The 25,345-nt window shown below is 42.5% G+C and overlaps 1 protein-coding gene across 5 annotated transcripts in view; it reads right to left on the bottom strand.

The window, feature by feature from the left end:
- The window catches only part of LOC137227739 (transducin-like enhancer protein 1), an 87,896-nt gene that overhangs the window by 42,977 nt on the left and 19,574 nt on the right, over positions 1–25,345 (bottom strand). For 2 of the 5 annotated variants that reach the window (XM_067744089.1, XM_067744094.1), the window contains exons 5-8: positions 15,922–15,984; positions 13,954–14,058; positions 1,322–1,526; positions 567–583 (exon numbers count right to left, since the gene is read on the bottom strand). In XM_067744089.1, coding sequence (XP_067600190.1) covers positions 567–583; positions 1,322–1,526; positions 13,954–14,058; positions 15,922–15,984 — 390 coding nt within the window. The remainder of the gene's footprint in view (positions 1–566; positions 584–1,321; positions 1,527–13,953; positions 14,059–15,921; positions 15,985–25,345) is intronic. The other 3 variants (XM_067744090.1, XM_067744091.1, XM_067744092.1) reach the window with 3 other exon arrangements.

Below are 25,345 nucleotides of genomic sequence, written 5' to 3'. Positions count from 1 at the left end.
TGTTTTGAGAGCTTACTCAGACACTCAGTTCTTTGGACTAAAATAAAGTTAAGTTCAAGTTCACACTCCAAGGACAATTATGAAAAGAAAACTAGATATGGAAACCTAGAAACTAAGATGCATTTGCAGAGGATAATGAATGGTTTAGGTAGAAATAACATAATACTAACTAATGTCACATATGGATTGTGACCTCTTGCCTGCAGAACTGACTTAAGATAAAAATGAATACTCTCAAACTACAGGTAAACCTGGACTCGAAGTGCAATGATAAACATATTTTTTAAATGGGTCTGGGGCACATAGGGATCAAAGTGTATTTTCAAGTGAGTAATCATAGCAAACAGCTTTGCCTCCCTCTCACCTGATGGAAGTTTTATATAAAAGACAAAGGGTGGGGGGAAACAGTCATATTTTTTTAAAAAAGAAAGAAAAAGAAAAACAACAGGTCGCTGAGAGAGAGTAGAATATACGTGTCTGTGCCTGTGTGTTTAAAGAAAGGCGGCTGAGGGTGCACTGCAGGGGGGGAGAACGCGTTTATGTGCAGCAGGCGTCAGGGTACTTACTGTGCCCGGTTCTCTGTCTGCTCCCGAGGTTACCAAGAAACGCACAGACATGCCCGTTCAGACACAGAGGCAAGAACAGAAATAAAAAAAAGGGGGGAATAATTAGAACACAAGCCCCAAACAGTTTTAAAATGGCTTTTATTTATATAAGTCATTGCACGTTCCTAATACAGTGATTTCCTGAAAATTACAGTATTTTGTAAACATAAGATTTACAGTTTAACCATACACAAAAGCCTATTTTTTTAAAATTTCTTGACAGAATAAATTACTTTTTTTCAAAAATTAGTCAAGTGCAATTTTGCCCAATATTTAATGCATACTAGAATTAAAGCCTATGAAACTAAGTAGTAACAGATGCAATTATCAAACCTTTCATTTGAACACATTCACTTTCAAATTTAACTTCTTATTTCGCCCCATTTAACAACATTACTTTCTTTGAAAATTACCCAATTAAGCAGTTAACAGTTTTCCATAATATGGTACAGGCCACTGGCATTAATGAGGCAGTTGCCAAGATGTCAAGATGCCTGCCATCTAAAGAGATGGAGAAATCTACAGATGCCCACGTTAAACCCTGAAAACCTCCAGGGTGAACTGTGTTTCAGTGGCCAAGCTGTGCGACAGACAGTTCCTCTTAGCTCATTGTTTGCTCTCTGAATGGGTTGGGGCTCTCTTTAGCGGTGCACAAACTTTGCAGCACTGTAAGAGTGTTAGGGCAAGGTCCTAATCTGGCTTGCCCGGCCTCTCACCTCTGTGGTGCTCTGCATCGTGGTGCTTCTTGTCATCTTTAATTGCCAAGTGAGACTGGCCACTCAGAGCACTAGACAGCGCCAGGAGGCCGGCACTGCCGCCGAGGGGCGGGATTCCAGGAGGCTGAAGTCCCGAAGGGTGAGGGGTGAGGGGCACTGGAGGTCCATGGCCGTGAGAAAGATGCTGAGCTTGCAACTGCTGCTGCTGTTGGTGGTGGTGGTGAGAGAGGAAGAGGGGGGGGGGGTGGTGGCAGTGGTGGCGGCAACCAGGGAGACAGCAGACGTGACAGGAGAGGATGGAGGAGACAGAACAGGAGGTTCCACACACACACACACACACACACACACACACACACACACACACACACACACGAAGGGAGCAAGGAGACAGGGAGGAAAGAGAGAAAAAAATGTGGTTAGCACTTTCAGTCCATCAAAAGCTTTCATCTGCTCAGTTACCTGATATCATATAATCTTCCCAAAACATAATCCTCAGATCGACACTGTCACTTTCTGGCCTAACTCACCCCCTGAAAGTGTAGCTACTGATTATTAGCAAACTTGGATAAGTTAGTAAGCCCTCACACGGTGGTAAGTTCCATCTCTAAGCGCCTCCAAGGATGAAATCCAGTGCGTCATTGAATCTAAGATGCCACAGATTTCAGACTCATTCTGACTTCAGAAAGGTTAAAATAGGGGAGGTGCAGATATGCATCCTAATATACAGAAACTATATTCTCAACTAGTCACCAGTTACTAGGTGACTCCATTGCACCCCAGCATTCTTGCGTTAACTTACCACAACGTTAGGATGAGACAAAACCAAACATTATCTTTAGTTAACAGAACTTAGAAAGCAGGAAGAACTAGCATCTCTCATGTACTTGTGTGCCCTTAGCTCATCAAGCCCTCACAGAATGGAGGAAGTATTGATATTCCCATTTCACAGATGGGGCTCAAGGCACTGAGTTTCTCCCACCAGGTGGCAGGGAAGTGAAGTCAACGTAGGAAGGACCCTCATGGCTGTGCTCTAGTCATGCTACCACCACATACAGAGGGAGCCCTCAGGGAGCCACGCATGTGACAAATGGAAGGAACCTGAGAGACAAAACTTTGTTCATCCCTTCCTTTCTCCTGGGCCCCATGCCCCAAACCCATCCCCCTCCCGTGTGACCCTTCCGTGTCACAGAGGAAAACACCAAGACTCAGGCCAAGAACCTTGCTGAGGAAGGCACTCCCACCAGCTGTGTGGGACTCCAACCATGAGGACCAAGTCCCCATTCCCAAATGCCTTCGCCTCTATCACTTAACCCATTCCAGAAGTTAGAAACCTGTTCACTTTAGAGTATCACTGCTCTCATATATTTAAGATTTGTTGCAGGAAACGAAAAAGTATCCAAGCAATGGCCCTTGCACCATAAATCTGGCCACATTTCAGCTGTCCAACATAAAACTCGTTTTTGATGAGACAGTAAAAACGATTAAAGCTCAATTTCTAAGGTGTAATGTTAGGAAATTCTTAAGATTCTGATTTGTGCTCACTTCCCTGGGACTCAATTACTCGTTTTATTTATTACACCCTTGCACGTACTGAATATATTAGATCTTCACACCAGATCTTCAGCAATTTCCACCCTGACCACTGATCTTTGACTGAATCCTAAACATTATGCTTCCGGCACTCAAGAGCAAGAGAAAGCAGCATCTAAAAGGCAGAAGTCAGCATCTATAGTCATTTTACAGTAAATTTTCAACCACTCCTAGTACCTTTTTAAAAATATTTAGGCGCCAACCTTCTCTTTAAACCTCCACTCCTTCCAAAGAGAGCACAGTTCTAATGCGAGGGAAACTGGAAAAGGGGTGAGGTCAGAGCAGGCAGCATTAATAGTATTCTTGGAAAGTATTTATAAACTACTCATTCACCATTTGAGATCATAATAACAACTTCTTTATGCATAAAATCACCTTCCTGTCATCCCAAAGACACTAATTCTTGCTCCGTCACCTTTTAAGAGCTTGGCAGTAGCAGGACATAAAACTGAAGGAGCTGGCAGCAGCATCACGGTCCACTAGGCATGCTCATTAGCACTTAATTAGGAACTAGACACCTGCCATAAGAAATGTGCTCGGAGAAAGATGAGGAACAGGTCTGCCCTACCAGCGATTACTATCATTACTCAGAGTGAAAGCAATGTCCGGCTTCTTGGGGGGAAAGGCAGTGATGCATACACAAGCGGGTGCGGTGGGGTAATTAAGCACGGCACTGATTAAAGAAGATGAGAGAGGCTAAGCAGAGGGGAAGGAATTTAACTATAGGGTGGAGGGTACCAACCCTATCACCCTTCCCTGCACCCCACCCCCAGTCCCCCTCTAACGTTCCCCCCCAAACGGAGACACCAAAACACAACTCCAGACGTGTGATTTTATGTTAGAGCAAAGGCAGTCTCAGGTGATATTTGGATATGCTAGAAGGAAGCAGATTTTCTGCCAAGCCCAAGTTGGTTTTTGGAAAGATGAACTGGAAAGCATTCTCTGATGTACTATTGAAAAGAAAGACTAAGCTTATAAAATAAAGGGGCTTTGCCACAGCTGTGAAACAGACCTGCAAAGTTAAACTCAACCTTCAGGCAAATAGCTCTCAACAGGGCTATCCAACAGCCTAATTGGCCATGAGTAAGTCCCACCTCTAGCCTGCTCTAGCTTTCCAGGCCCCTTGAAGAGATAGCTCACTGCCCATTATTAGAGGCAATTAGGTTCTTCCATCCTTAGCTTGGCGATCTTGAAAGCTCCTTCTTCCTCCTTTTTTTTTAAAAAGCATAAATCCTATCACAAAATGAAAGGAGTACTAAGTAGGTAGCGACAGGATGAATCACAGCTATTGAAGATGCTGAGGACCCAAGAAACGTGGATACTGCTGCCTCACATTCTCCTTCTTTATCCTACCATGCAGTGCCCCTAGATAATATTTCCAGCTTCCTTATCTGGCCTCAGCTCGGAATACACCAGAGGGAGGAAGGGTGGGCGGGCATAATGGCTCCCATTTCACAGATGAAAGAGTGGCTTGCCGTGGGGCTCATAGCCAGAACAATGATTGCAAAGCTTTTAGTCCCCAGAACAGCATTTTTCCTGTGACCCCAGCAGCCCAGTCCTGTTCACAAGGGATCCGTTGCAGACCTAGTGTTCCCAAGCAAGGGGAAGGAAGAGGGCAATCTCTTTCTCCACCGAGGACCTCACGTTTCTCCCTTCCCAGGTAAGGAGATACTCTTGAGGGTATGCAATACTGCACACCCAGAGACAATCCACATTCACTATTGGGCATTTACCCGGAAATAAAACCATCTTCACGATGCAGCCTCATCAGCAGTGACAGATGGGAATTTGTTCTTAGATTTATGACTCACGAGTGCCATCCCTCCAGTCCCCACTTTCCGATACCCTACATCTGAAAAAGGAAAGTATCTTTTGCTCTAGCTCTCGCCCAAGGAAGCCGATAAAGAAGAATCAAGCTGAAACAGAGATAGTTCTGGCTTCTCTCAGAAGAAGATGCTTAATAAGTAATAAGTGTTATTTCTAAGATAAAATATTTATTGAAATGAACAGAGGGCCCACATCCAGGAGATTGAAACAACTGACTCCCAAAGGGCAGCCCACTTGCCCCATGTGTCCTAAAGAACATTTTTTTCTCAACACGGCTTACCTGGGACAGACTAGTACTCATCACCTTCACCAAAAGGAAGAAACATGAATGTTACTTAAAAATATATGGTACAAGAAAAGAGATCCTGACATTGCTATATAGCCAGCAACACATCAAAAAATCCAATGGCTCCGTCAATTAGGGGAATTTACATGAATCAGTCCTCCATAGACCCAAACCTACCCAAATCATCGGGGAAACTGTAAAATGTTTCTCAACGTGACAGCAAGGCTGGCTGGGAAAATTCAACCTTCTACCCATTCATTAGCTTGAACTAATTAGTAAACATTTTCTTTAAGTTGATGCTTATAGATTTATACACCACAGAACACATAAGCAACACAGTTTATAAAGCTATCAGAAAAGGCATTTCTGATGAACAATGGTGGTTTGGGGCAATATGTATCAATCTAGACTGGTAGCTCTTAAACAATTTCAACACCACTTTCCCCACCCCTGGGACATTTGGCAACATCTAGAGACATCTGTGGTTGTCACAACTGGGAGGGAAAGACGAGTAGAAGTGTTGCTGGCATCTAGTAGGTAGAGGCTGGGGATGCTGTTAAACGTCCTACAATGCACCGGACAGCCCCCAGCACAGAGAACTCACGAGCCCAAAATGTCAACAGTGCTGAGGGTGAGAAGTTCTGGTCTCAATCTAAGCTGGAATTCTGTCCCATTACATTAGAAACCATGTTCTTATATGCCAAAGGACTTGCCAAATTGTTGCTTAAAAACCAGAAGTACTTTAAAATATTAACTTTTCACTGTCCCTTCCCCATCGAGTACCCTGTCACAGCTCAAAAAAATGAGCCTCTGCTTCCTAATGCTGACTCCACTAACAATTCAAAACAAAACAAACAAACAGAAACTTCACATTTTACAAAACAATTTGGGAAAAGAGCTAAATGGGAACTTTTACATACTGTTCTGGTGCCTCAAAGGTGATTAGGGAAAGGTTTAGTTTGGGGCATAAGGAGATAACTGTACTTGTTCTTAACCCAAACAATTTGAATAGGCTGGGAAGGAGACAAGTAAAACAAACACCAAACACTGAGTTAGTGATACTGAAAACCCGCAAGGAATAAAATAACCTCATCCATGTCAAACAACAGCCACACATTTAGAATTTTAATTCACACTTTACCCAGTGCAGACTGGGTCAATTATGTTGCTATATGAAATTGACTTTGCCGTTTACATTCAGAGCCTTAATATAACTGTGCAGTGGTTTCTACATTTTTGTTTCTAAAACAGGTGTGGCACAGGGTTTATCACCACAGAGCTGCCTATACAAGTGGAAAGGACACCAGAATAAAAACGAAGGCCAACGTCCCTCTCATTCCCACTAGATGCTAATAAGTTCCTTATCACCAACCACTGAATTTCTGAAATTTAACCCACTTTATAACCTTTGGGAAAACTATGTCACACAGATCACAAACTGAACCCAACCAGAACTAAAACCATGCCCCAAAATAGCATCTTTAATGCTAAAAGCGTGACAGTAAGTGGCATTTATAGCACTTGGTATTTAAACACTTTTCAAGGGGGGGGGGAGTGAAAAGTAGCATTTATTGACAGTTCTCTCCAAGTCATCCTTGATTTTCTTCTATTTCTCTGTTCTTTAAAACACTCAGTTCTTATCTTGGGAGAGTGCAGAAAAAGAAAATTGGTGTGCTATGATAAACAAGTGGGAAAAGTGGGGAAGAGCTATGTGGCAGGAGAAACATCAAGGACACTACTACAGGAGTTATCTGAAAACCTCCCAATATGTGGATGGCCTCTCGCGTGAAGGGGACAAGGGTGATAAACAGGCAGAAACTGCTTGCTGGGGCCAAGAATTCGCAAGCCACTTGAAGACAATAAAATAAATAAATACATAAATCCATCGAGAGGCTCCATCTCGATGCAGGAGCCCACAGAAAATGAGATGCAGAAGCAACACTGATGGCCCGTACATAGGCAGGCACCAGGATGAAGGCCTAAAATTCTGAAAAGCATCTAAACTCGTCTTCACTGCTTCTGCATTTCAGCTAATCCGCACAGGCCAACTCATTCTGCATCACCCCCCGACTTATTCATCCTACCTGCCCTGGGTGTCTGTTTCCGTCGTGACTTAAAAGACCTAAACTAGAATAAGTTTTTTAAAAGCCATGTTTACTTAGGTAGATCCATTTCTAAAACCATATAAGGTTTCAGTGAAAAGATGTTCGCACCATCAGCCATCAGAGAAATGCAAATCAAAACCACAAGTGAGACAGCGCGTCACACCCACCAGGAGGGCTAGAATCACAACAATGGACAATAACAAGTGTTGGGGAAGAAGCAGAGAAACTGGAATTCTCATCCACTGCTAGGGAGAATGTAAAATGGTACAGCCACTTGGCTGTTTAAGCTAAATGGAGTTACCATATGACCCAGAGTTCCATTCCTAGATATAAACACCAGATAAAAGAAAACATGTCCACATGTCCACAATCTGTACACAAATGTTCACAGCAGCATTATTCGTAACAGTCAAGATGTGGAAACAACCTAAATGACCAGCAACTGATTGGATAAACAAATGCAGCATATTGATGCAATGGAGTATCATTCATCAATAAAAAGGACTGAAGTACTTGCTACAACATCTATAGACCTTGAAAACATTATGCAAGTGAAATAAGCCAGACACAAAAGGCCACATATCATATGATTCCATTTATATGAAATGTTCAGAACAGGCAAATCCACAGAGATAGAAAGATTAGTGGTTGCCAGGGGGTTCAGGGGAGGTGGCATGGGGCCTGACTACTAATGAATATGGGTTTATTTTTGGAGTGATGAAAATGTTCAAGAATTAGATAGTAGTGATGGCTGTGCAAGTCTGTGAATATAGTAAAAACCACTGAGCTGTGTGTGTTTAAAAGGGTGAATGATATGGTATGTTAAGTCATCTATCAATTTAAAAAAAACTGCATAGATCTAATTTCTAAAATGAGATGCTCAACTTTCTCTTCTGAAGATTTTTCTTCTTCCTCTGAAAAGAGGGAAAATGTTATAATGCCTTCTTCTAAGAAATCCAAATAAAAATCATACGAAAATATATGGGGAAATGAACAAGTAGACAATGCTTCAGTAAGTTTCCTGATAAATAAAAAGCACACTGCCCAATTCACTGGAACCCAGACACTGAAGCCAAGCTCTGCATTTGTCAGAGATACCTAGTTGTACCCTCAGTGGAAAAAAAAAAAAAAAAAAACTAGCTCGACCTAAAGGAGAGGTAGGATGCATAAAAGACTTCTCTGAGATACTGCACCATCTCTTTGGAAAATTAATAAAAGGGCTAGAATGGTGGAATTTAAGTGGCAGGTATGTCACTAAGTAGGAGCTGGAAGATCCATGTTTGTTGTCATCATTTTATTTACTCCCTTTGGTAGCAGGCTATGCATTATTCTCTCAGGGTGAATTTGTTTTATAAAGAAACTTACAGCTGGGTTATTGATGGGCTTTCCAGGGATTAACTGCATACTCATAAGAATAAGAGGCTAACCTCATCCTCTTAAACTTCCCACACTACAATCCTATAGATGTCTGACAGCTACAACCGGAGGAAAAAAATAATCCAACATTTTTGCTAATCCTTAAACCAGTCATCTCCTGCAACAATAGGGAGTCCTTTAGGTCTACAACTCAATCTCTCAAGGACAGAAAGGCTTCTTCTGCAGACACATCAGGAGTTTGTATTCACAGCCATCACCTACACAAATACACAGTCAGACACCACAGACCACCCTAGACTTCTTTTATTTCATACTAAGTTGTTTTAAAGTATAGAGAATTATAAATTTGCCTATGGAACAGGAGTATACACACATGACCAAGAACTGGTGCCCCAAACCTGAGCCCCATAGGCCTTGACAGAAGTTATATTCATGGAAAGTAAGTCAGATCACATCCAAATAAACGAGAGAGGACAAACAACGCTGCTGACATTAACCCCAAATTTCCCTGAGTTCCCTGATGTTCATAGCACTGCTATGGGAAATTGTTTAAATTTTCTTATATCCAACAGTCAGCATCAAGGCAGCTATCAGAAATCCGGCATTCTGTGGTAGGGGAACTGTTCATCTGTCCATGTCTTCTGACTCTTCTCTCCTTCCAATTCTATCACAAGGATCCCCGCCACCTCCCAGGGCCAGCAAAAGGCCTGGTGCCCTTTCCTCTCTACGTTGAGTAAGCAAGCCAGTGATGCCTTGTCCTCACATTTTTGCTTCTCAAACCCCTCCATCTGCTCCCCTAACTTAGCTTTCCGCCCTGGTTCTGAACTTTAATAAGTTTGTTCGTCAAAAGTTAAATGGCAGTGCTTTTGCACTTCTGAGTCCTTATTAAAAGTCATTCAAGCATGACAACTTAATGGCAGGAGCAGAGCATCTGGCTGGGTCTAATCTCAAACACCAACATCCATGTAACCACCAGAAAAGACAAAGGAGGAGGTGACCTGCTGCTAGGAGCAATCGCCCCTTCACAGGAGCTTGGCCAACTGGACCCAGAGATCTGCTACAGGTGCTGAGAGAAACCAGGCAGACAGAACCTCAGTTCAGGGTGTCAGCACCACATGCTCGTTGAAGGCTGCCAGCCAAGGTCTTACCCCCCACAAAAGCCATGCAAGGTAAATGGTATTATCCATTGTCCTGTAGAAGGACATTGGTAGAGGTTAACTGGCTGTACAACGTCACAAAGCTAAGAAGTGGCAGTGCCGGGACTTCCCTGGTGGTCCAGTGGTTAAGAATCCACCTTCCAATGCAGGGGACACAGGTCCAATCCCTGGTCTGGGAACTAAGATCCCACATGCCGCAGGGCAACTAAGCCCATGTGCCACAACTACTGAGCACGCAGGCCACAACTAGACAGCCCTCGTGCCACAACTAGAGAGAAGCCCGTGCCCCGCAACGAAAGATCCCATGTGCCACAACCAAGACCCAATGCAGCCAAAAATAAAATAAATAAACATTTTTTTAAAAATAAAAATAAAAAGTGGCAGTGCAAAGTCCCAACCAAGTGCATCTCATCCTAGGCCCAGGCTTTGTCCAGGTTAACACAATACAAACGGTCTTAGAAAGATGAGCATAAAACACTGAGAAGTCAGGCAGTAGGTATTTGGTTAGAAATAGATACACAACTATGTAACTGTTTCAATAAAGAAAATCACACTCTGCTAATTATTCTTTTACTCTTCTACTTTTTAATCAAAAAGCAACCATGTTTCTTTAGGGGGGTGGGAAAACTTGGCTGAGAAGAAGCACAAGGGGACTTCCTGGGGAGGTGGGGACAATCTGCACCCAGAGAGGAATGTGGGCTACAGGGTGTGTGCATGCGCCAGTGATCAATCCGTACACTCAGGAGGTGTGCATCTCACCTGTGAATTACACATCATTTTTTTTAAAAATCTGTGTGTGTACAGGATGTATATATCCATATCTATATTTATATGATTTATATTAATTATACGTGATATAAACCCAATTAAAAGATAACACTAATTATTTGGAATCCCAATCTCAACTTAAAATCAATTCTGTAGTATCAGAGCAGGTAGAAGAGAGCTCTTAGTTCCCAACTCCCCAAATACTACAATGGGGAGTGATCTGAAGAGCCCGTCCGTCAATTTTCCTTTCCTTCAGGCAGCCATTAGCTATCCCACAAATAAAATGTTACGTCAGTCAATAACCTACTTCGGTTTGAGCATTTTTAATAGCATTCCAAACTAAAAAAAAAATCTTTGAGGAATGCTGATTAAATTGTGGAGACTATCCTGATGTTTGGGGAAAAAAAAAAAACACCAAGGTTCAAATACATAAGTTTCCTTCCCACAATGAACTTGTTTTCTCAAGTACAAGGGAGTTTGTGCCAAACCAAACAAACCCTGTATCTATTAAGATCTCTGCATTTTTATTGTTACAAGAACGTAACACGTTTAATAACAAAGGAGCTTATAAAAAGCAAAATTCAAAAAGTAAGGTTGCAGTTATTAGTCTGCCAATTACCAGATATGCCATCAGTCAAGCTGTTAAAAAAAGTATAACAAAAAATATCTCAATAGTTTCTCCAAGTATCAAATATCTAAGAAGCTTATCTTTCTTAAATACCAGGAATCTACGTAGGTTGAAGGCAGGTGCTGTGGTGAAAAAGATTTAAAATTCAGTATTTTCCGTCAGATATGAGAACTAAGTTTTCTATGCTGGTGAGAAATGGGCATCATTAATTCACGCTACAAAAATGGAAAAAACTATAACCTCTCTCTTCCTCCTAAAAGAGCAGCCACGGTCCCAGGACACAGCTGAGCTTACCTAGAAGCCTGGTGTCCTTGAGAAGATTTAACTTTTTCCAGGTTTGCTAAAGAGAAATATCTGTAGCCCTGTCAAGCAAGCAGTAAGCTCCTTGATTGTACCTTAAAGGGAATGAGAATGTTTCAGCTCATTTGCATTTTAAAGGGTACTCTTTCATGATCTTTCACACTTGTAATAGATGTCTAAACCGTTAAATTACTATTTCTTTTCTTAGCTTGAAAGTCGATGCAGACGAAGAGCATGGCCTTCCCAGTGTTCTTTACCCTAAGTCGGTCCCTGAACAATACTGACAGCTGCTATCAAACCAGGCTGCATTTACCCTGCGCGCAGCTGCTGCTTGTAGGAACAGACAGCCTCCCAGAGCCTCCTCCCCTCTGGGGAGACAGGCTGACACACTGCATGTTCAATGAAGGGGTGCAAAGGTCTGCTGAATTGTCAACCCAATTTTATGCTACTTCGATTTTCCAGGACGCGCACAATTCCTTTCAAGCAAAAATCAAGCATATGCCACAGCATGAAACTTATGGTGCGGGATAATTATTGATCACTACAAACTTTAAAAGAGCCTGCTGACATAAATTAATATACTGATCCAAAAATTACAATTATAAAAGCCGCACATGCCAGTATGCTGAAGACCTGCAACTGGCGTTAGGTCTTGTGCTGGGCCCAATTCACTGATTTGGGTTATTGTTGCTAGCTATCGGAGCTAATCTGCCTTTATAATCTCAACAACATGTTTCCTGGACTAAAGCCATTCATAAAATTAGCGATTCATCTGCCCTTCCAGAACAACCAGCTATTTTTATTTTCTGATTCAACTCAAAATGAGTATTACCTATAAACATCTGGTTAACACAATTTCCTCCTTTCTAGTGGACAGGATTGGGCAGTGCCTTTGATAATGTAAGAGTACAAAGTTTTACCATTGAGAAATGATACGTAAAAATTCAGAGCCTATCAGAAAACAAACATGTTCCACAAAGTGTAACTGGGTACTTGAGAACTGCCTTGCATATGTTTTCCTTTAATCAAAACAGGCTTTTCCATCCTCATTCATCTGGGCTAAAAATTTCTGTGCTCGAGCTACAAGTACAATTTGCTATTAGTCTTTGCTAATCAAACACGGTACATGCAAAAGTACCAGTGAATATTTGATTTGATCTCTGAAATAAAGCAATTCATTACACAAGAAAAGCGTACAGAAGGCGGCAGACAAATGCAGATGTAATTGTGTTTTTTGTTGAATGTGATTAGAGAGCCCACTAAGTAACAGTCAAAAATGTGACACTGAGGGGGAGAGATGCAGAGCCCAGACCTGTGGGGAAGAGGAGGGGAGAATTGTTTATGCAGAGCTAAGCTGTCAAGTGTAATAAAGCAGCTTGAATAAAATTTAAGCTGAAAATCCACTGAAGCTCCCCATTTCAGGGAGGAAAAAGCTATTAAAAGGAAATGAAGGTCACCCTCCCAGTTTATTTCACCTAATTGACTGCCAATAGCTTACCACAGGCAACCCGACTGCAGATCTGCAATTGAGAAACTGATGAAAGGAGAGTTTTCAAGCTGAGGCTCATTCTTTAATCCTCCTTGGCTCTTATGTTTTTTCTCCATCTCCAGTTGGGATGTAATTTTAAACCCTGATGGATTAACTGGTTCCATTGTCTGTGGCCATCACTGCACTATGGCACTCTTAATCCGTACAGCAGCATGTCTAATTATCATTACAAAGTGTCTGAGGGAACTATAAAGACCAGCAGGGCATCTTCTCACAAGCAATTAACATAAATTGATAAATGAGTGATTTGAATCCGCTCAAGGCACTCACATATGAATAAAATCAGCAAGGACGGTCGCTTATTTCAGCTACTTCTTTCGCTTAGTCTGGAAGGGCAGAAAACATGAGAACCATCCTGGATCCTGCAGTGAGGGGGCGGGGGGATGAACTCATGCAGGGGATGGACCCAACAGTTCACCAGGCTCATTAATGCAGAGCAAATGACTTGTGATTGACAACCAGTTGCCAGCAAGGAGCACTGACTGAACTCAACCCAGGAGAGCAGAAACCTGGTGAAAGGCTAGAGGGCACTAGGGCAGACAATCATCACTTCTTCAGCGGCAAGAGGGCTTTCTTTTCATTGGGGTGCCACTTAAAAATTCATGAAAGAGGCACAAGAAAAGCAAAACAGTTATGCATAGGTTCTAATACCCTGGGAAAGCAAAAGGCAAAAAAGCAAAAGACAACGAAATGAAATAATGCCGAGCTACGTCTTGACCTCACTGGGATCTAAAGTTTATACAACAGAAGTAAGGAAAGTACGTATTTAAAACCCTTGCCAAAGCTTTAACCTAAGGGAGCAGGATAGACTACATTTATTTTTCCATTGAAAAGAAGATTTATTTTTTCTTCCCCTCCTAAAAATGTTTCTATCATCTCCCTTATGCTAATCTTTCTTCCCCTACACACCTCAGCATACCTGACACTGCCACCCCCTGCCCCCCAGCTTACCAAATGGGTTAAGATCAAGTGACACAACATTATATATATATAGATAGATATTAAGCCAACAAATTAAGAAGAAATGAAAGCTGGTTATACACACTGTAGGAGGTAGACCTGGTAGGCCACGTACCCCGATGATGGCATTCAGCTCTGCCATGGTCACCTGTTTGGCACGTTCGACAGCCTGAGCCACCTGCTGTTGATGCTTTGAAAACAAGGAGAAGGAAAAGTGTTAGCAAGGCAGCCAAGACCTTCACTGTACCTTCCAACAATAAGACAAATGCCACATGAGGTGCAGACTGAAGTGTAATATGTCTTTAAATGTGAACTTGCTCGAGCACACATTGTTCCACAGAACACACAGACAAACGGCAAAGGAAAACTGAGAGCGGTGCATCCCTTAGTTCTAACCAACACCAGTTACCACTTTACTTCTGATGGGAATCTGGGGCTCAGAATGGTAGAAAGTCAAAGGAGGACATCAAAAATGGTAACGTGAGGCCTTAGAAAATAAACAGTATGGGATTTGGAAGATCACCCTCGTTCTCAGAATGGGTTTGCTATGATAAGTTTGAGCAGGAAAAGTTTACAGCCATTTAAAAACACCCCTTTTGATACTTAAAATGTAAATATTAAGCCTGCAATCACTTCTCTGGTCAACAAATCTCAACCCACCAGTTGGTTTTTGGAAACTCTGGGAATTCCTCTCCTCCTTTAACCCCTAGATGTTTCACCCTCCACAGGGGAAAGGAAAGACCCCGCCCCCCACCCTCCCCACACACACTCTGAGATCACAGGCTGGAAATAGCCTGCGCACCTCCCAGCTGCACCCACAAATAAAAACAAAGCCACAGGTCTCTTTGGGAGAAAGGAGACTGTAGCAGAGACCAGGATTACTAAAATCTAATGAACAACAGGCTTCAAAAGGCCAACAGGGGACCTCCCTGATGGTGCAGCGGTTAAAAATCCACCTGCCAATGCAGGGGACTCGGGTTCGAGTCCTGGTCCGGGAAGATCCCACATGCCGCGGAGCAGCTGAGCCCACGAGCCACAACTACTGAAGCCCGCATGCCTAGAGCCCATGCTCCGCAACAAGAGAAGCCCGCGCTCCGCAACAAAGAGTAGCCCCCGCTCGCCGCAACTAGAGAAAGTCCAAGTGCAGCAAGAAGACCCAACGCAGCCAAAAATAAATTTTTTTAAAAAAAAGGCCAACAAATCTAAACTGTAACATCGAGTAAATAATATGCTGGAAAAGGCTGCCATAATAACAGCAGAGATGGTGCTACCCAGCATGGAAAAGTAGATGCCAATGAGAGCAAACACTCAGTATTCCAGCTCCAAGGCCCATAAGTTTTTCACTGTCTCAAGATATAAGCATCCTGTACACACTTAAAACAGTTTTGCATTTATTAGCTTGTATCCAAAAGTAAAGGTAAAACTAAAACATAACTAGCTTTGAGTCATAGATTACTCACATAAAGAGCTTTTCCCTCTCAAATATTAAGGGTAAACTTCTATTACTTTGTAACTTAATAAAATGGCTTATATATGTATATTAACTCCATAAGCTAAAGTAACATGAACAGGTAACATGAATGGTCTTATCCTTAATAGTATTGGCATCCACTCCCTCCATGGACAGCATTAAGTCAATCTGCCCCGAGGTACAAGGACAAAGGAAATACCTGCTCCCGTGGTCAAGTCAACCCTGATGGAACCATTTTTAAAATGCAGTAAACGAAAAGCTCTCTAGAGAAAGGACACGTGAATCATCAGTAGCTATCAAGCTTATTTATACTACTCCTCTGAGGAAAGAAAAGCTTTATGCTTGATAGTCGTTTTGCAGTTTTCCACAGAAAAAAATTAATTTAAGGTTGAGCTATTGTCACCACTTCTACAGTGTCCCCTCAGATCTGTTAGATGGGACAGCAGGGGGTTTACACACTTCAGCTGTAACAGATGTTCTTCACACTTGTTCCTCGTGATAAAATTAACATCTTAAAACTAGCTAATTTGCAAACAGAGAAGCAACATAATTGCACTTTAACAGCTGAACAGTTTTACTTACTTCCTGAGACAGAAATGGGATGACTTGTGCACAAATCGTATTCAATCTCTTGGCGATTTCAGTCTATAAAGACAAAGCGATATAAATGTTTAGTATATTTCATAATCAGTTCAGAAAGATAAAACTTCATACCCAACATCTGAGTCCTCTACTGCCTCACTCTTGAGGGCATAAAATTGCTTTCCCAGGCTATGTTAGCAATATTTATCTTGAGATAAACAGCAGATATTAATCCCACTTGCAAAGTAAGACATAATTGCACGCGTTATTGGTCACTTAAGAGATAATGGGTAGTTTAATTGAGCTGGAAAATCTACACGGTTTAAGGCTATGTAATCATTTAACCTGGTGGGATTGCAAACCTCTCCGAACACTTATTCAATAACGGCATATCAGGGCACATTCATACAACAAGTTCATTCAAGCCGGAGTCAGAACCCTGGGGAGCAGGGGCACCGCCAAAGCAGTCTAGCTCTCAAGATAAGGTCTAGAGCAAGTGGAAGAACACATCCTTCCCACTTGTCTCAATGCCTGCGCAACTGAAAGAGGACGTTAATGTTTGGAAGGCTTCGCTGAGCCTCAAAATTTCAAACAAGCCCAGAAAACACTGCTGAAACAGGACTCAAGTCCAGAGTGACAGTCAAGTCAAGGTATTCTGGCTATCTGTGAAGTTTCACCACAATTCCACATCAAATGCCAGGACCTCACTGACAGGGCCCACGGTTCCACTGAGTTTAGGAAAATGTGTCCTGAGTGTCTGCAGCACGGGCTGTTCTAGAGAAAGTAAGAAAAGTCCCTGCTCAGCTCCAAACGCACAGCAGTCCCTCTACAAGAGGGACAAACTGGCAAAGAAGGGAATGAAGTGTGCTCTGCTCCCAGGCTAGGGTAGGATCCACATGCCCACCCACCTCCAACACCCTCCAGTAATGCAAAGGAGCCCTGCTTTCCTCTAACTCTGAAGAACCAGTTCTGCTTTAAAAAAAAAAAAAAAAGTCATCTGAAGAGTCCCACATAGGCCTTATTTATTTCATCATTTTATGTCAACGCTTACTAATGCCGCCTCTATTACTGAATTAGGCAATGAAAAGCATTACGAGGAGAAGAAAATTATGAAGTGCAAAATCCATGCCCTTAAGAAAGAGAGAATGGAATAAGTGAGACAAAGTAGAAACCTCAGGAACTGTATAATCAAGTACATAAAAAAGAGCTGCCTTTTGTCCTCTGAGATGATTCCAGTTAACTGAGCAACAAGCCTTTGGTTTTATGGGATTGGATTTAGGCCAACCCAACTCAATTCTCCCTGACCACCAATGAGATAGGGTTACAGACAGTGCCTTGGAAGAAATGTACTGGAAGGGGAAAGGACTGGTATAGAGAACAAACCCATGACCTTGCTCGAACAAGCGGGGCAAACAGATACGCACATGCAAAAAGGGTGCAGCTGTACTAGGCGCAAACACAGAACTGGGTCAGCCCTACCCAGTTCATTTGATCACAGCCGCCCACTCAAGCTAACTCAAGGTCATGAAAGCATGGGCGGGCTACCCTTGCCTTTGCACCAGGGTTCTACACTATATATCTGGGTAGATGTAAAGGAGTAGGGATGCCCTCTGTGGACTCTGAGGTCCTTGCTCCCCACTTCCTACCTGCCATACATTCCAGCAGCATTCTGTACTTTTCCCATCTCTAAAATTCCCTTCATGTTTTCCAATTTTAAAAATGACATCCGCTCACTTTGAGCACATACACACAGATGTATATTATATAGAAATATACAAGAAAGTTAAAATAACCCTAAGTCCACCATCCAGAGATTACCACAGTAACGTTCTGGTGATCCTGGGAAGCAGCACCACAGGCTCTCATTACCTGTGTGCACACAAGCCCAGAGTGGAGAGAGACACTTGGATACCAAGGGGTCCCAATACGTATACTGCTTTTCCGTAATTTGTTATTTCCACTCAATAAAAACAGATATGAATAAGGACATCATCAATATATCCCACTTGGGCTTCCCTGGTGGCGCAGTGGTTGAGAGTCCACCTGCCCAGGCAGGGGACACAGGTTCGTGCCCCGGTCTGGGAAGATCCCACATGCCGCGGAGCGGCTGGGCCCGTGAGCCATGGCCACCGAGCCTGCACGTCCGGAGCCTGTGCTCCGCAACGGGAGAGGCCACAGCAGTGAGAGGCCCGGGTACCACACACACACACAAAAATATATCCCACTATACAAGCGGACGGGTGTCTGAACACTCCCAATATCAGGGGATATTTATGTTTCACCTAATTTTCCACAATTACACACTGCATGTCGAATAACTCTCTCCCTGGATCTCTAAAAGGAATCTCTAGAAGTGAAATCGCCAGGTCAAAGTGTATGCATATTTTAAACTGTAACGCATGCTGATAAACTGCCCAGCAGAGAAGCTTACCAATTTACATCATCACCAGTCTATGAGGGTGCCTGCTCCCCCACCCAGTGTCAATACTGGGTTTTATTAACCTTTTAAAAATCTTTATCCATCTAATAGATTTTAAAATGACCTCATTTTTATTTGCATTACTTGGATTCTTCCTGAAGTTAAACATCTTTTCATATATTGACTGGTCCACTTTATTTTTCCTTTCTCTTTTTTTCTTTTGGTATTTATTCATCCTTGTCTTTTGGTAGTAGTTCTTTCCATATGACAAATACTGACTTCTCCAGTTTTTCCACCTTGTTACCTGTCTTTCAACCTTGCTTATGATGGATTTTTTGCTGTGCATAACTTTGTTTTTACGTGGTCAAACTAAAAAATAGTCTTCCTACGTTCCTGGCCTTTGGGTCAGGATTAGAACACCCCCAAATTACAGAAGCCATTCTTAATTTTCTTCTAGTGCTGCTATGGCTGTACTTTCTGCAGTTAATCACTTGACCTACAGGGAATTTACTTTAGTTTAAGAAGGAAAGATGATCTCCTCTTTAATTAATAATTATATATGTTATTACATAGAGTGGCTTCAAGGTAGAAGTGAACTTGACTGTCAGGGAACAGTTAAGACCTGGTCTGAATGAAATCAACTTGTAAACCTTTAACATTAAACATTTAATATTAAGAACAAAATAAAAGAAGTACAGATTAAAGCACAGACCATATAAATTGAGTTAGAGTAGCTAAGACTGAAACAGGAGGACCAGGGTTAAAGTTCAAAGCTCAAACTGATGAAGAAACATCAAAAGCCATACCATTTGTCCTGGGAATTCTAAATAAATGGTCTGGAGAAGAAACGGAAATAAGAACAACAGAGAAGGATCTTATCCCAGCTGTCTCCTCCCTCTGCCATGTCTATAAACCCTAATCTTAAAACTAGCCTCTGACAAGTGAGTTTAACTTTGATCAAGGAGGCCTGGATTCAAATCTTACCTCTGATTTACCTTAAAATTCTCCGAGCCAGCTATAGAGTACCTACTCCTAGCAGCGTGAGGATGCATCTTATTTCCCTGACGGTGCTTTGGGAGGTCTAAGACATCACCAGCCCTTAAAATAGTCTGGATGGCAGCATAAAAACTAACAGTGATTCTTTAGTATTATCTCTTGCTTCAACACAACGGTATTCTGATAAGAACTTTAATTTAGCACAAATTAACAAGTAGTAGTGTTTTCCACCCGTGCTTCTATTCCTGACCACAGAGTTTACAAGCAGGTTAAACTGTATAGTTGACCCTGCTTAAGCAGGTGTTAAGAAAGTTCTGTAATCTTTTCAGACTGCCTTCTTTCTACCTCTTCCAAAGACTAGACAACTCCAGTGGGGGGAAAAAAAAAACAAACTGCAGGCTAACTGTATTTCCCACCTGGAAATCATTTTCCTGCCCAAAGCTGAAGACGTATGTGGTACCTGCTAACAGTCATAACGTTTATAAGTAAACTTACCCTGTGCCTGTACTTCTGACACCATGTAAGGCAACAAAACTAAGTCAGCATTCAAGAGCTAGCCCTAAACCAGATTTGTGTGGAAACTTTGTGCCCAGAAACTTAACCAGCTTGGTTAAGGCCCCAGCATCAGGCCTTACTTCAGGGACAGCCACCACCCACTGAGGCAGCAGGAAGCAGGAGTCCAAATTATCTGTCTAGAACCAGCTTTTATTCTCCCTGTCAAGGCCAACTCCCTTCTCACTGACTTGCTTATGGTAACACGGTTGGCTCTCATAATCCAAACACTTGGGTTTGCATCTCAGCACACTAGTATTAGGTGTCCTGAGATAAGTCACTTCAACCACTGAGCCCCAGGGTCTCTTATCACCAACCTACTTCAGTGTTTCAGCAGAATCAAGTAAGCTAATATGTAAACTACAGCTGCACTATTACGAAGTGCTTTGCTCTTATCCCAATCCTTCAAGGCCTACCTCAAATCCATGTAGAAGCTGCCTGTCTCCCATAACACCAATAGACAAACTCTAGGCCCTTCAAGATCCCCCAAAGCATTTACCATCATTTGGCAAACTAAGACTTTATGTTTAAAATCACATCTTACGTGAAGCTTCTGGACAGTTTCCTAACAGCTTCCAGCATCGAGTCTTCTCAACATAACAGGGAAGCAGAAGGCTCTGGCTGAACGCTTTGATACAGCTCCTCGCTGAATCCTCCCCACCAAAACTGACCAGAGGGTACACATTCCACATGGGGGACTTTCAAAGGAATGCCTCGCTGAACCAAAACGGAATCCCCGTACACCCTAAACTCAATGACCAAGATGTAACCACAAAAACCGTTCCTAACCAGTGTCAGAATAAAGTTCTGTTTATAGTAAGAAATTGCGTCTTAGTAGGTACAAGATTCAGGTACATGTATATTTTAACTGAGTTAAATAGGCCAAATATCTCAAAGGCCAGCAACGAACCAAACCCTGGTACATGTTGCAGAGCTCTTAAACTGAAGACATGTTCTTCTGAGCACCTGAACTTCAGTTTTTAGACTTCATGATTCCTAAAAGCTCGGCTTTCCACCTTTTCATACTCCTCCCACCTCATCTAATTTCCAGACTGAAGAGCCAGCCTGCTCCCCAACGGCTGCCCACTTCTCCACCACACACAGAGTAATATATAATGAAGGTTGTTGTAGGCTGAAAGCAGGGCGAGCACTGCTTAAGAGTAACTGCCCATGGGTCTCAAAGCAACACAATGGCACCTGGCCCAAAGTCAGCTTACGGAGGGGAAACTCCACCACCATTAAATTGCAAATTGATGGATCATAAAAAATGCCGCTTATGCTGAGGGCTGGCAAACTGATCTGTTTCCTCAAACCAAGCAGGAGGCCAAGAGAAAAACACAGTGGAGAGCTGGTAAGAAGTGCCTGGCAACAGATAAACAGGCAAGAACATGAAAACAAAGCGCACAAAAGGAAATAGATAATCTCTAAATCCCTTCTGACGAGAAGGTTCAGAGTCTGTGAAATGACAGCCTTCAATACAGAAAAATGTTCAACCTCACCAGCAACCAAATAAAATGCAAATGTTGTTGTAAGTAAAGTGGGTCATTCTGCACCAGTTAAGTTAGTTTATTAAAAATAAATTAATGAAATCCAACGATGATGAGTCTTCTGGGAAACTGGAGCAATCACACATTACTGATGACAGAGTAAATCGGTACAGTTGTCTTGGAAAGCAACCGGGCAATGTGTTTCAAGTGCATGAAATTATTCAAACCTTTTGGTAAGGCTTCCCACAGCTAAAAATTTATCATAAGGAAATAGTTCAAATGAAAAGCATTCCATGCATGAAGCTGCTCACTGCAGCACGAGTTTCAAAGCAAAAGAGGAAAAGTCAGGTAAAAATATAACAGTCGTTCAACACGTCACAACCATCTGCAGCTTTTTAAAAACTTAACATTTGCCCTCCTGATAAATCAGTTGTCTAGTACTAGGAGAAAGGGTTAAATACACGACATCAACCCAAAGCCAAGGCAAGTAACCATTTTAAAGTCATGTTTATGATAATGATGCTTAAATGGCCAACACATTTACTAGATGAAGCAGGAGGGGAAGAACAAAGCTGTGCTGTTAGTGTGACTGTTTTTTGTTTGTTTTACAACATATGCATGTGGCCAAGCGCTGTAATTTGATACCCCAAATAAAACCAGTGATTATCCTGCTGTAGCTGGGTTATCAGTGCCATTTTCCCCCCTCCAGTGACCTTGTAGATGCCGCCCTTGATTTATCGTTTGGATGTATTATTAAACAGGGAAGGGAGCAAAGGGTGATCAGGCCCACCACTCCTGTGATTGACCCTGGCACTGAGTCACAAGGATGCTGGCAAACCCTGAAACCCTTTGGGTGCCCGGCCCTCTAACAATCTTCATGTCACATACGGAGAAGTCAATGCCTGAAGGAAATGATTTGCCCAGGATCATAAAGATTAAAAGCCACGTTGCTGCCTAGTCCTTTCTCCAGGAAGCAGAAGTGGGAAATTGGAACATACTCTAGACCAGAAACAAAGCTGATGTACTCAGCCTTGTTTGCAAAGCAATACAGCCCTAACAGGACCACAGCAGTACAAGGCCAAGGCCATGTCATCGCTCAGCCAACAACGGTACTACAACAAGTGGCCCCAGTCTGTCACTGACAGGGTCACTGTACTCCTGCTGTCTTTGGCAGAAGTACAGTGCAAGGCAAAGTAGGCATTTCACAAGGAGCCACAGTTATAAATTGCAAACCTTAAATAAACAAGTAGCAGCCGAACTGCACTTTTGTCCTCCCCTTCGCAGGCAAAGAGAATTAGTGCCTCAGCCCTAACATCAGACAACCTGGCCCATCAATAAAGCAAAATCCACAAAAACACATCCTCAAGTACATCTCTATTTCCTGAAGATGACATCTGATGTGCCTAAAGAAAATTCAAGGTGTTTGACTAAAACTGCATACCCAAAATGATATACGCAAATCTGCAAATAAACTTCCAACACTCCCCCCACCCCTTTACAGGAGGGGGAAAGGCTTCTTGGCCTCGAGACCTCCTTCAGAACACTGGCGAGTCACCAGACCATCTCCCATCCTAGCACCATGCTTCACCAGCACACTCATGAAAAGCGAATTTTATCTGAAGTTCTAATGCATCAGAGTAGCTCTGTTTAAAATATAATGACGTCGATAAATGACTAACCACAATTTGGGGGAAATCCAAATGAAAAGGACTTGGGGTCTCTAAGCTGATGACATAATGGTTATGAGGTTATCGGCGGTTTTCAAACGTAAGAATGCATCAGGATCACCTGAAAGGCTTGGTAAAACAGACAGCTGGGCCCACGCCTAGAGTTTCTCAGCCAGGAGGTCTGGGGCCCCAGCATCTGTATTTCTAACAAGGCCCCAGGTGCTCTGCAGCTTGTTGGACTAGGGACCACACTTTGAGAACAGTGCCAATGAATAACCATGACAGCGGCAGCATCTACTGGTTAGTACACACCAGCTCCAATTACATCCAGGGTCTAAGCGTCAGTCAGCGTAGGTGCCCTTGGAGAGTGGACCGGAAGGTTAAAATAACTCACCTAGGTCAGAAACAGGAGGGGAGGTCAGGCCTGCCTTTCTCCAAAGCCTTGCCACAGTGAGAGATGACCGCCTTTCTCCACACTTTTTTTTTTTTTTTTTGCAGTACGCGGGCCTCTCACTGTTGTGGCCTCTCCCGTTGCGGAGCACAGGCTCCGGACGCGCAGGCTCAGCGGCCATGGTTCATGGGCCTAGCCGCTCCGCGCATGTGGGATCTTCCGGACCGGGGCACGAACCCGTGTCCCCTGCATCGGCAGGCAGACTCTCAACCACTGCGCCACCAGGGAAGCCCTTTTTTTTTTTTAACATCTTTATTGGAGTATAATTGCTTTACAATGGTGTTAGTTTCTGCTTTATAACAAAGTGATGAATCAGTTATACATATACATATGTTCCCATATATCTTCCCTCTTGCGTCTCCCTCCCTCCCACCCTCCCTATCCCACCCCTCTAGCTGGTCACAAAGCACCAAGCTGATCTCCCTGTGCTATGCGGCTGCTTCCCACTAGCTATCTATTTTACATTTGGTAGTGTATATACGTTCATGCCACTCTCACTTTGTCCCAGCTTACCCTTCCCCCTCCCCATATCCTCAAGTCCATTCTCTAGTAGGTCTGTATCTTTATTCCCATCTTACCCCTAGGTTCTTCATGACATTTTTTTCTTAGATTCCATATATATCTGTTAGCATATGGTATTTGTCTTTCTCTTTCTGACTTACTTCACTCTGTATGACAGACTCTAGGTCCATCCACCTCACTACAAATAACTCAATTTCGTTTCTTTTTATGGCTGAGTAATATTCCATTGTATATATGTGCCACATCTTCTTTATCCATTCATCCGATGATGGGCACTTAGGTTGCTTCCATCTCCTGGCTATTGTCAATAGAGCTGCAATGAACATTTTGGTACATGACTCTTTTGGAATTATAGTTTTCTCAGGGGATATGCCCACTAGTGGGATTGCTGGGTCATATGGTAGTTCTATTTATAGTTTTTTAAGGAACCTCCATACTGTTCTCCATAGTGGCTGAACCAATTCACATTCCCACCAGCAGTGCAAGAGTGTTCCCTTTTCTCCACACCCTCTCCAGCATTTATTGTTTGTAGATTTTTTGATGATGGCCATTCTGACTGGTGTGAGATGATATCTCATTGTAGTTTTGATTTGCATTTCTCTAATGATTAAGGATGTTGAGCATCCTTTCATGTGTTTGTTGGCAATCTGTATATCTTCTTTGGAGAAATGTCTATTTAGGTCTTCTGCCCATTTTTGGATTGGGTTGTTTGTTTTTTTGTTATCCAGCTGCATGAGCTGCTTGTAAATTTTGGAAATTAATCCTCTGTCAGTTGCTTCATTTGCAAATATTTTTTCCCATTCTGAGGGTTGTCTTTTGGTCTTGTTTATGGTTTCCTTTGCTGTGCAAAAGCTTTGAAGTTTCATTAGGTCCCATTTGTTTATTTTTGTTTTTATTTCCATTTCCCTAGGAGGTGGGTCAAAAAGGATCTTGCTGTGATTTATGTCCTAGAGTGTTCTGCCTATGTTTTCCTCTAAGAGTTTGATAGTTTCTGGCCTCACATTTATGTCTTTAATCCATTTTGAGCTTATTTTTGTGTATGGTGTTAGGGAGTGTTCTAATCTCATACTTTTACATGTACCTCCACACATTTTTACAAAACAAAACCAAGGCAAGAACACAAACTGGGGCTGGAGGAACCCATCTGACTACTGTGGGAAACCTCAAACAATATTCATTCAAATGAGTCCACCTGTGGCAATGTAATCTTGCCCCTTCTTCAACCTGATGATTAAAGCAAAACAAAGAGTACCAGATGACAGAACCCCATCAGTGGCTCAATTAATCAGAACACAAGTCGCCAATTATGGGCAGATCCTAACTTTTATGT

Source organism: Pseudorca crassidens, chromosome 7 (assembly GCF_039906515.1).
Source record: "Pseudorca crassidens isolate mPseCra1 chromosome 7, mPseCra1.hap1, whole genome shotgun sequence".
NCBI lineage: Eukaryota > Metazoa > Chordata > Mammalia > Artiodactyla > Delphinidae > Pseudorca > Pseudorca crassidens.
Note: the sequence above shows the minus strand (reverse complement) of the source record. Positions and strands in the feature narration are given on the sequence as shown.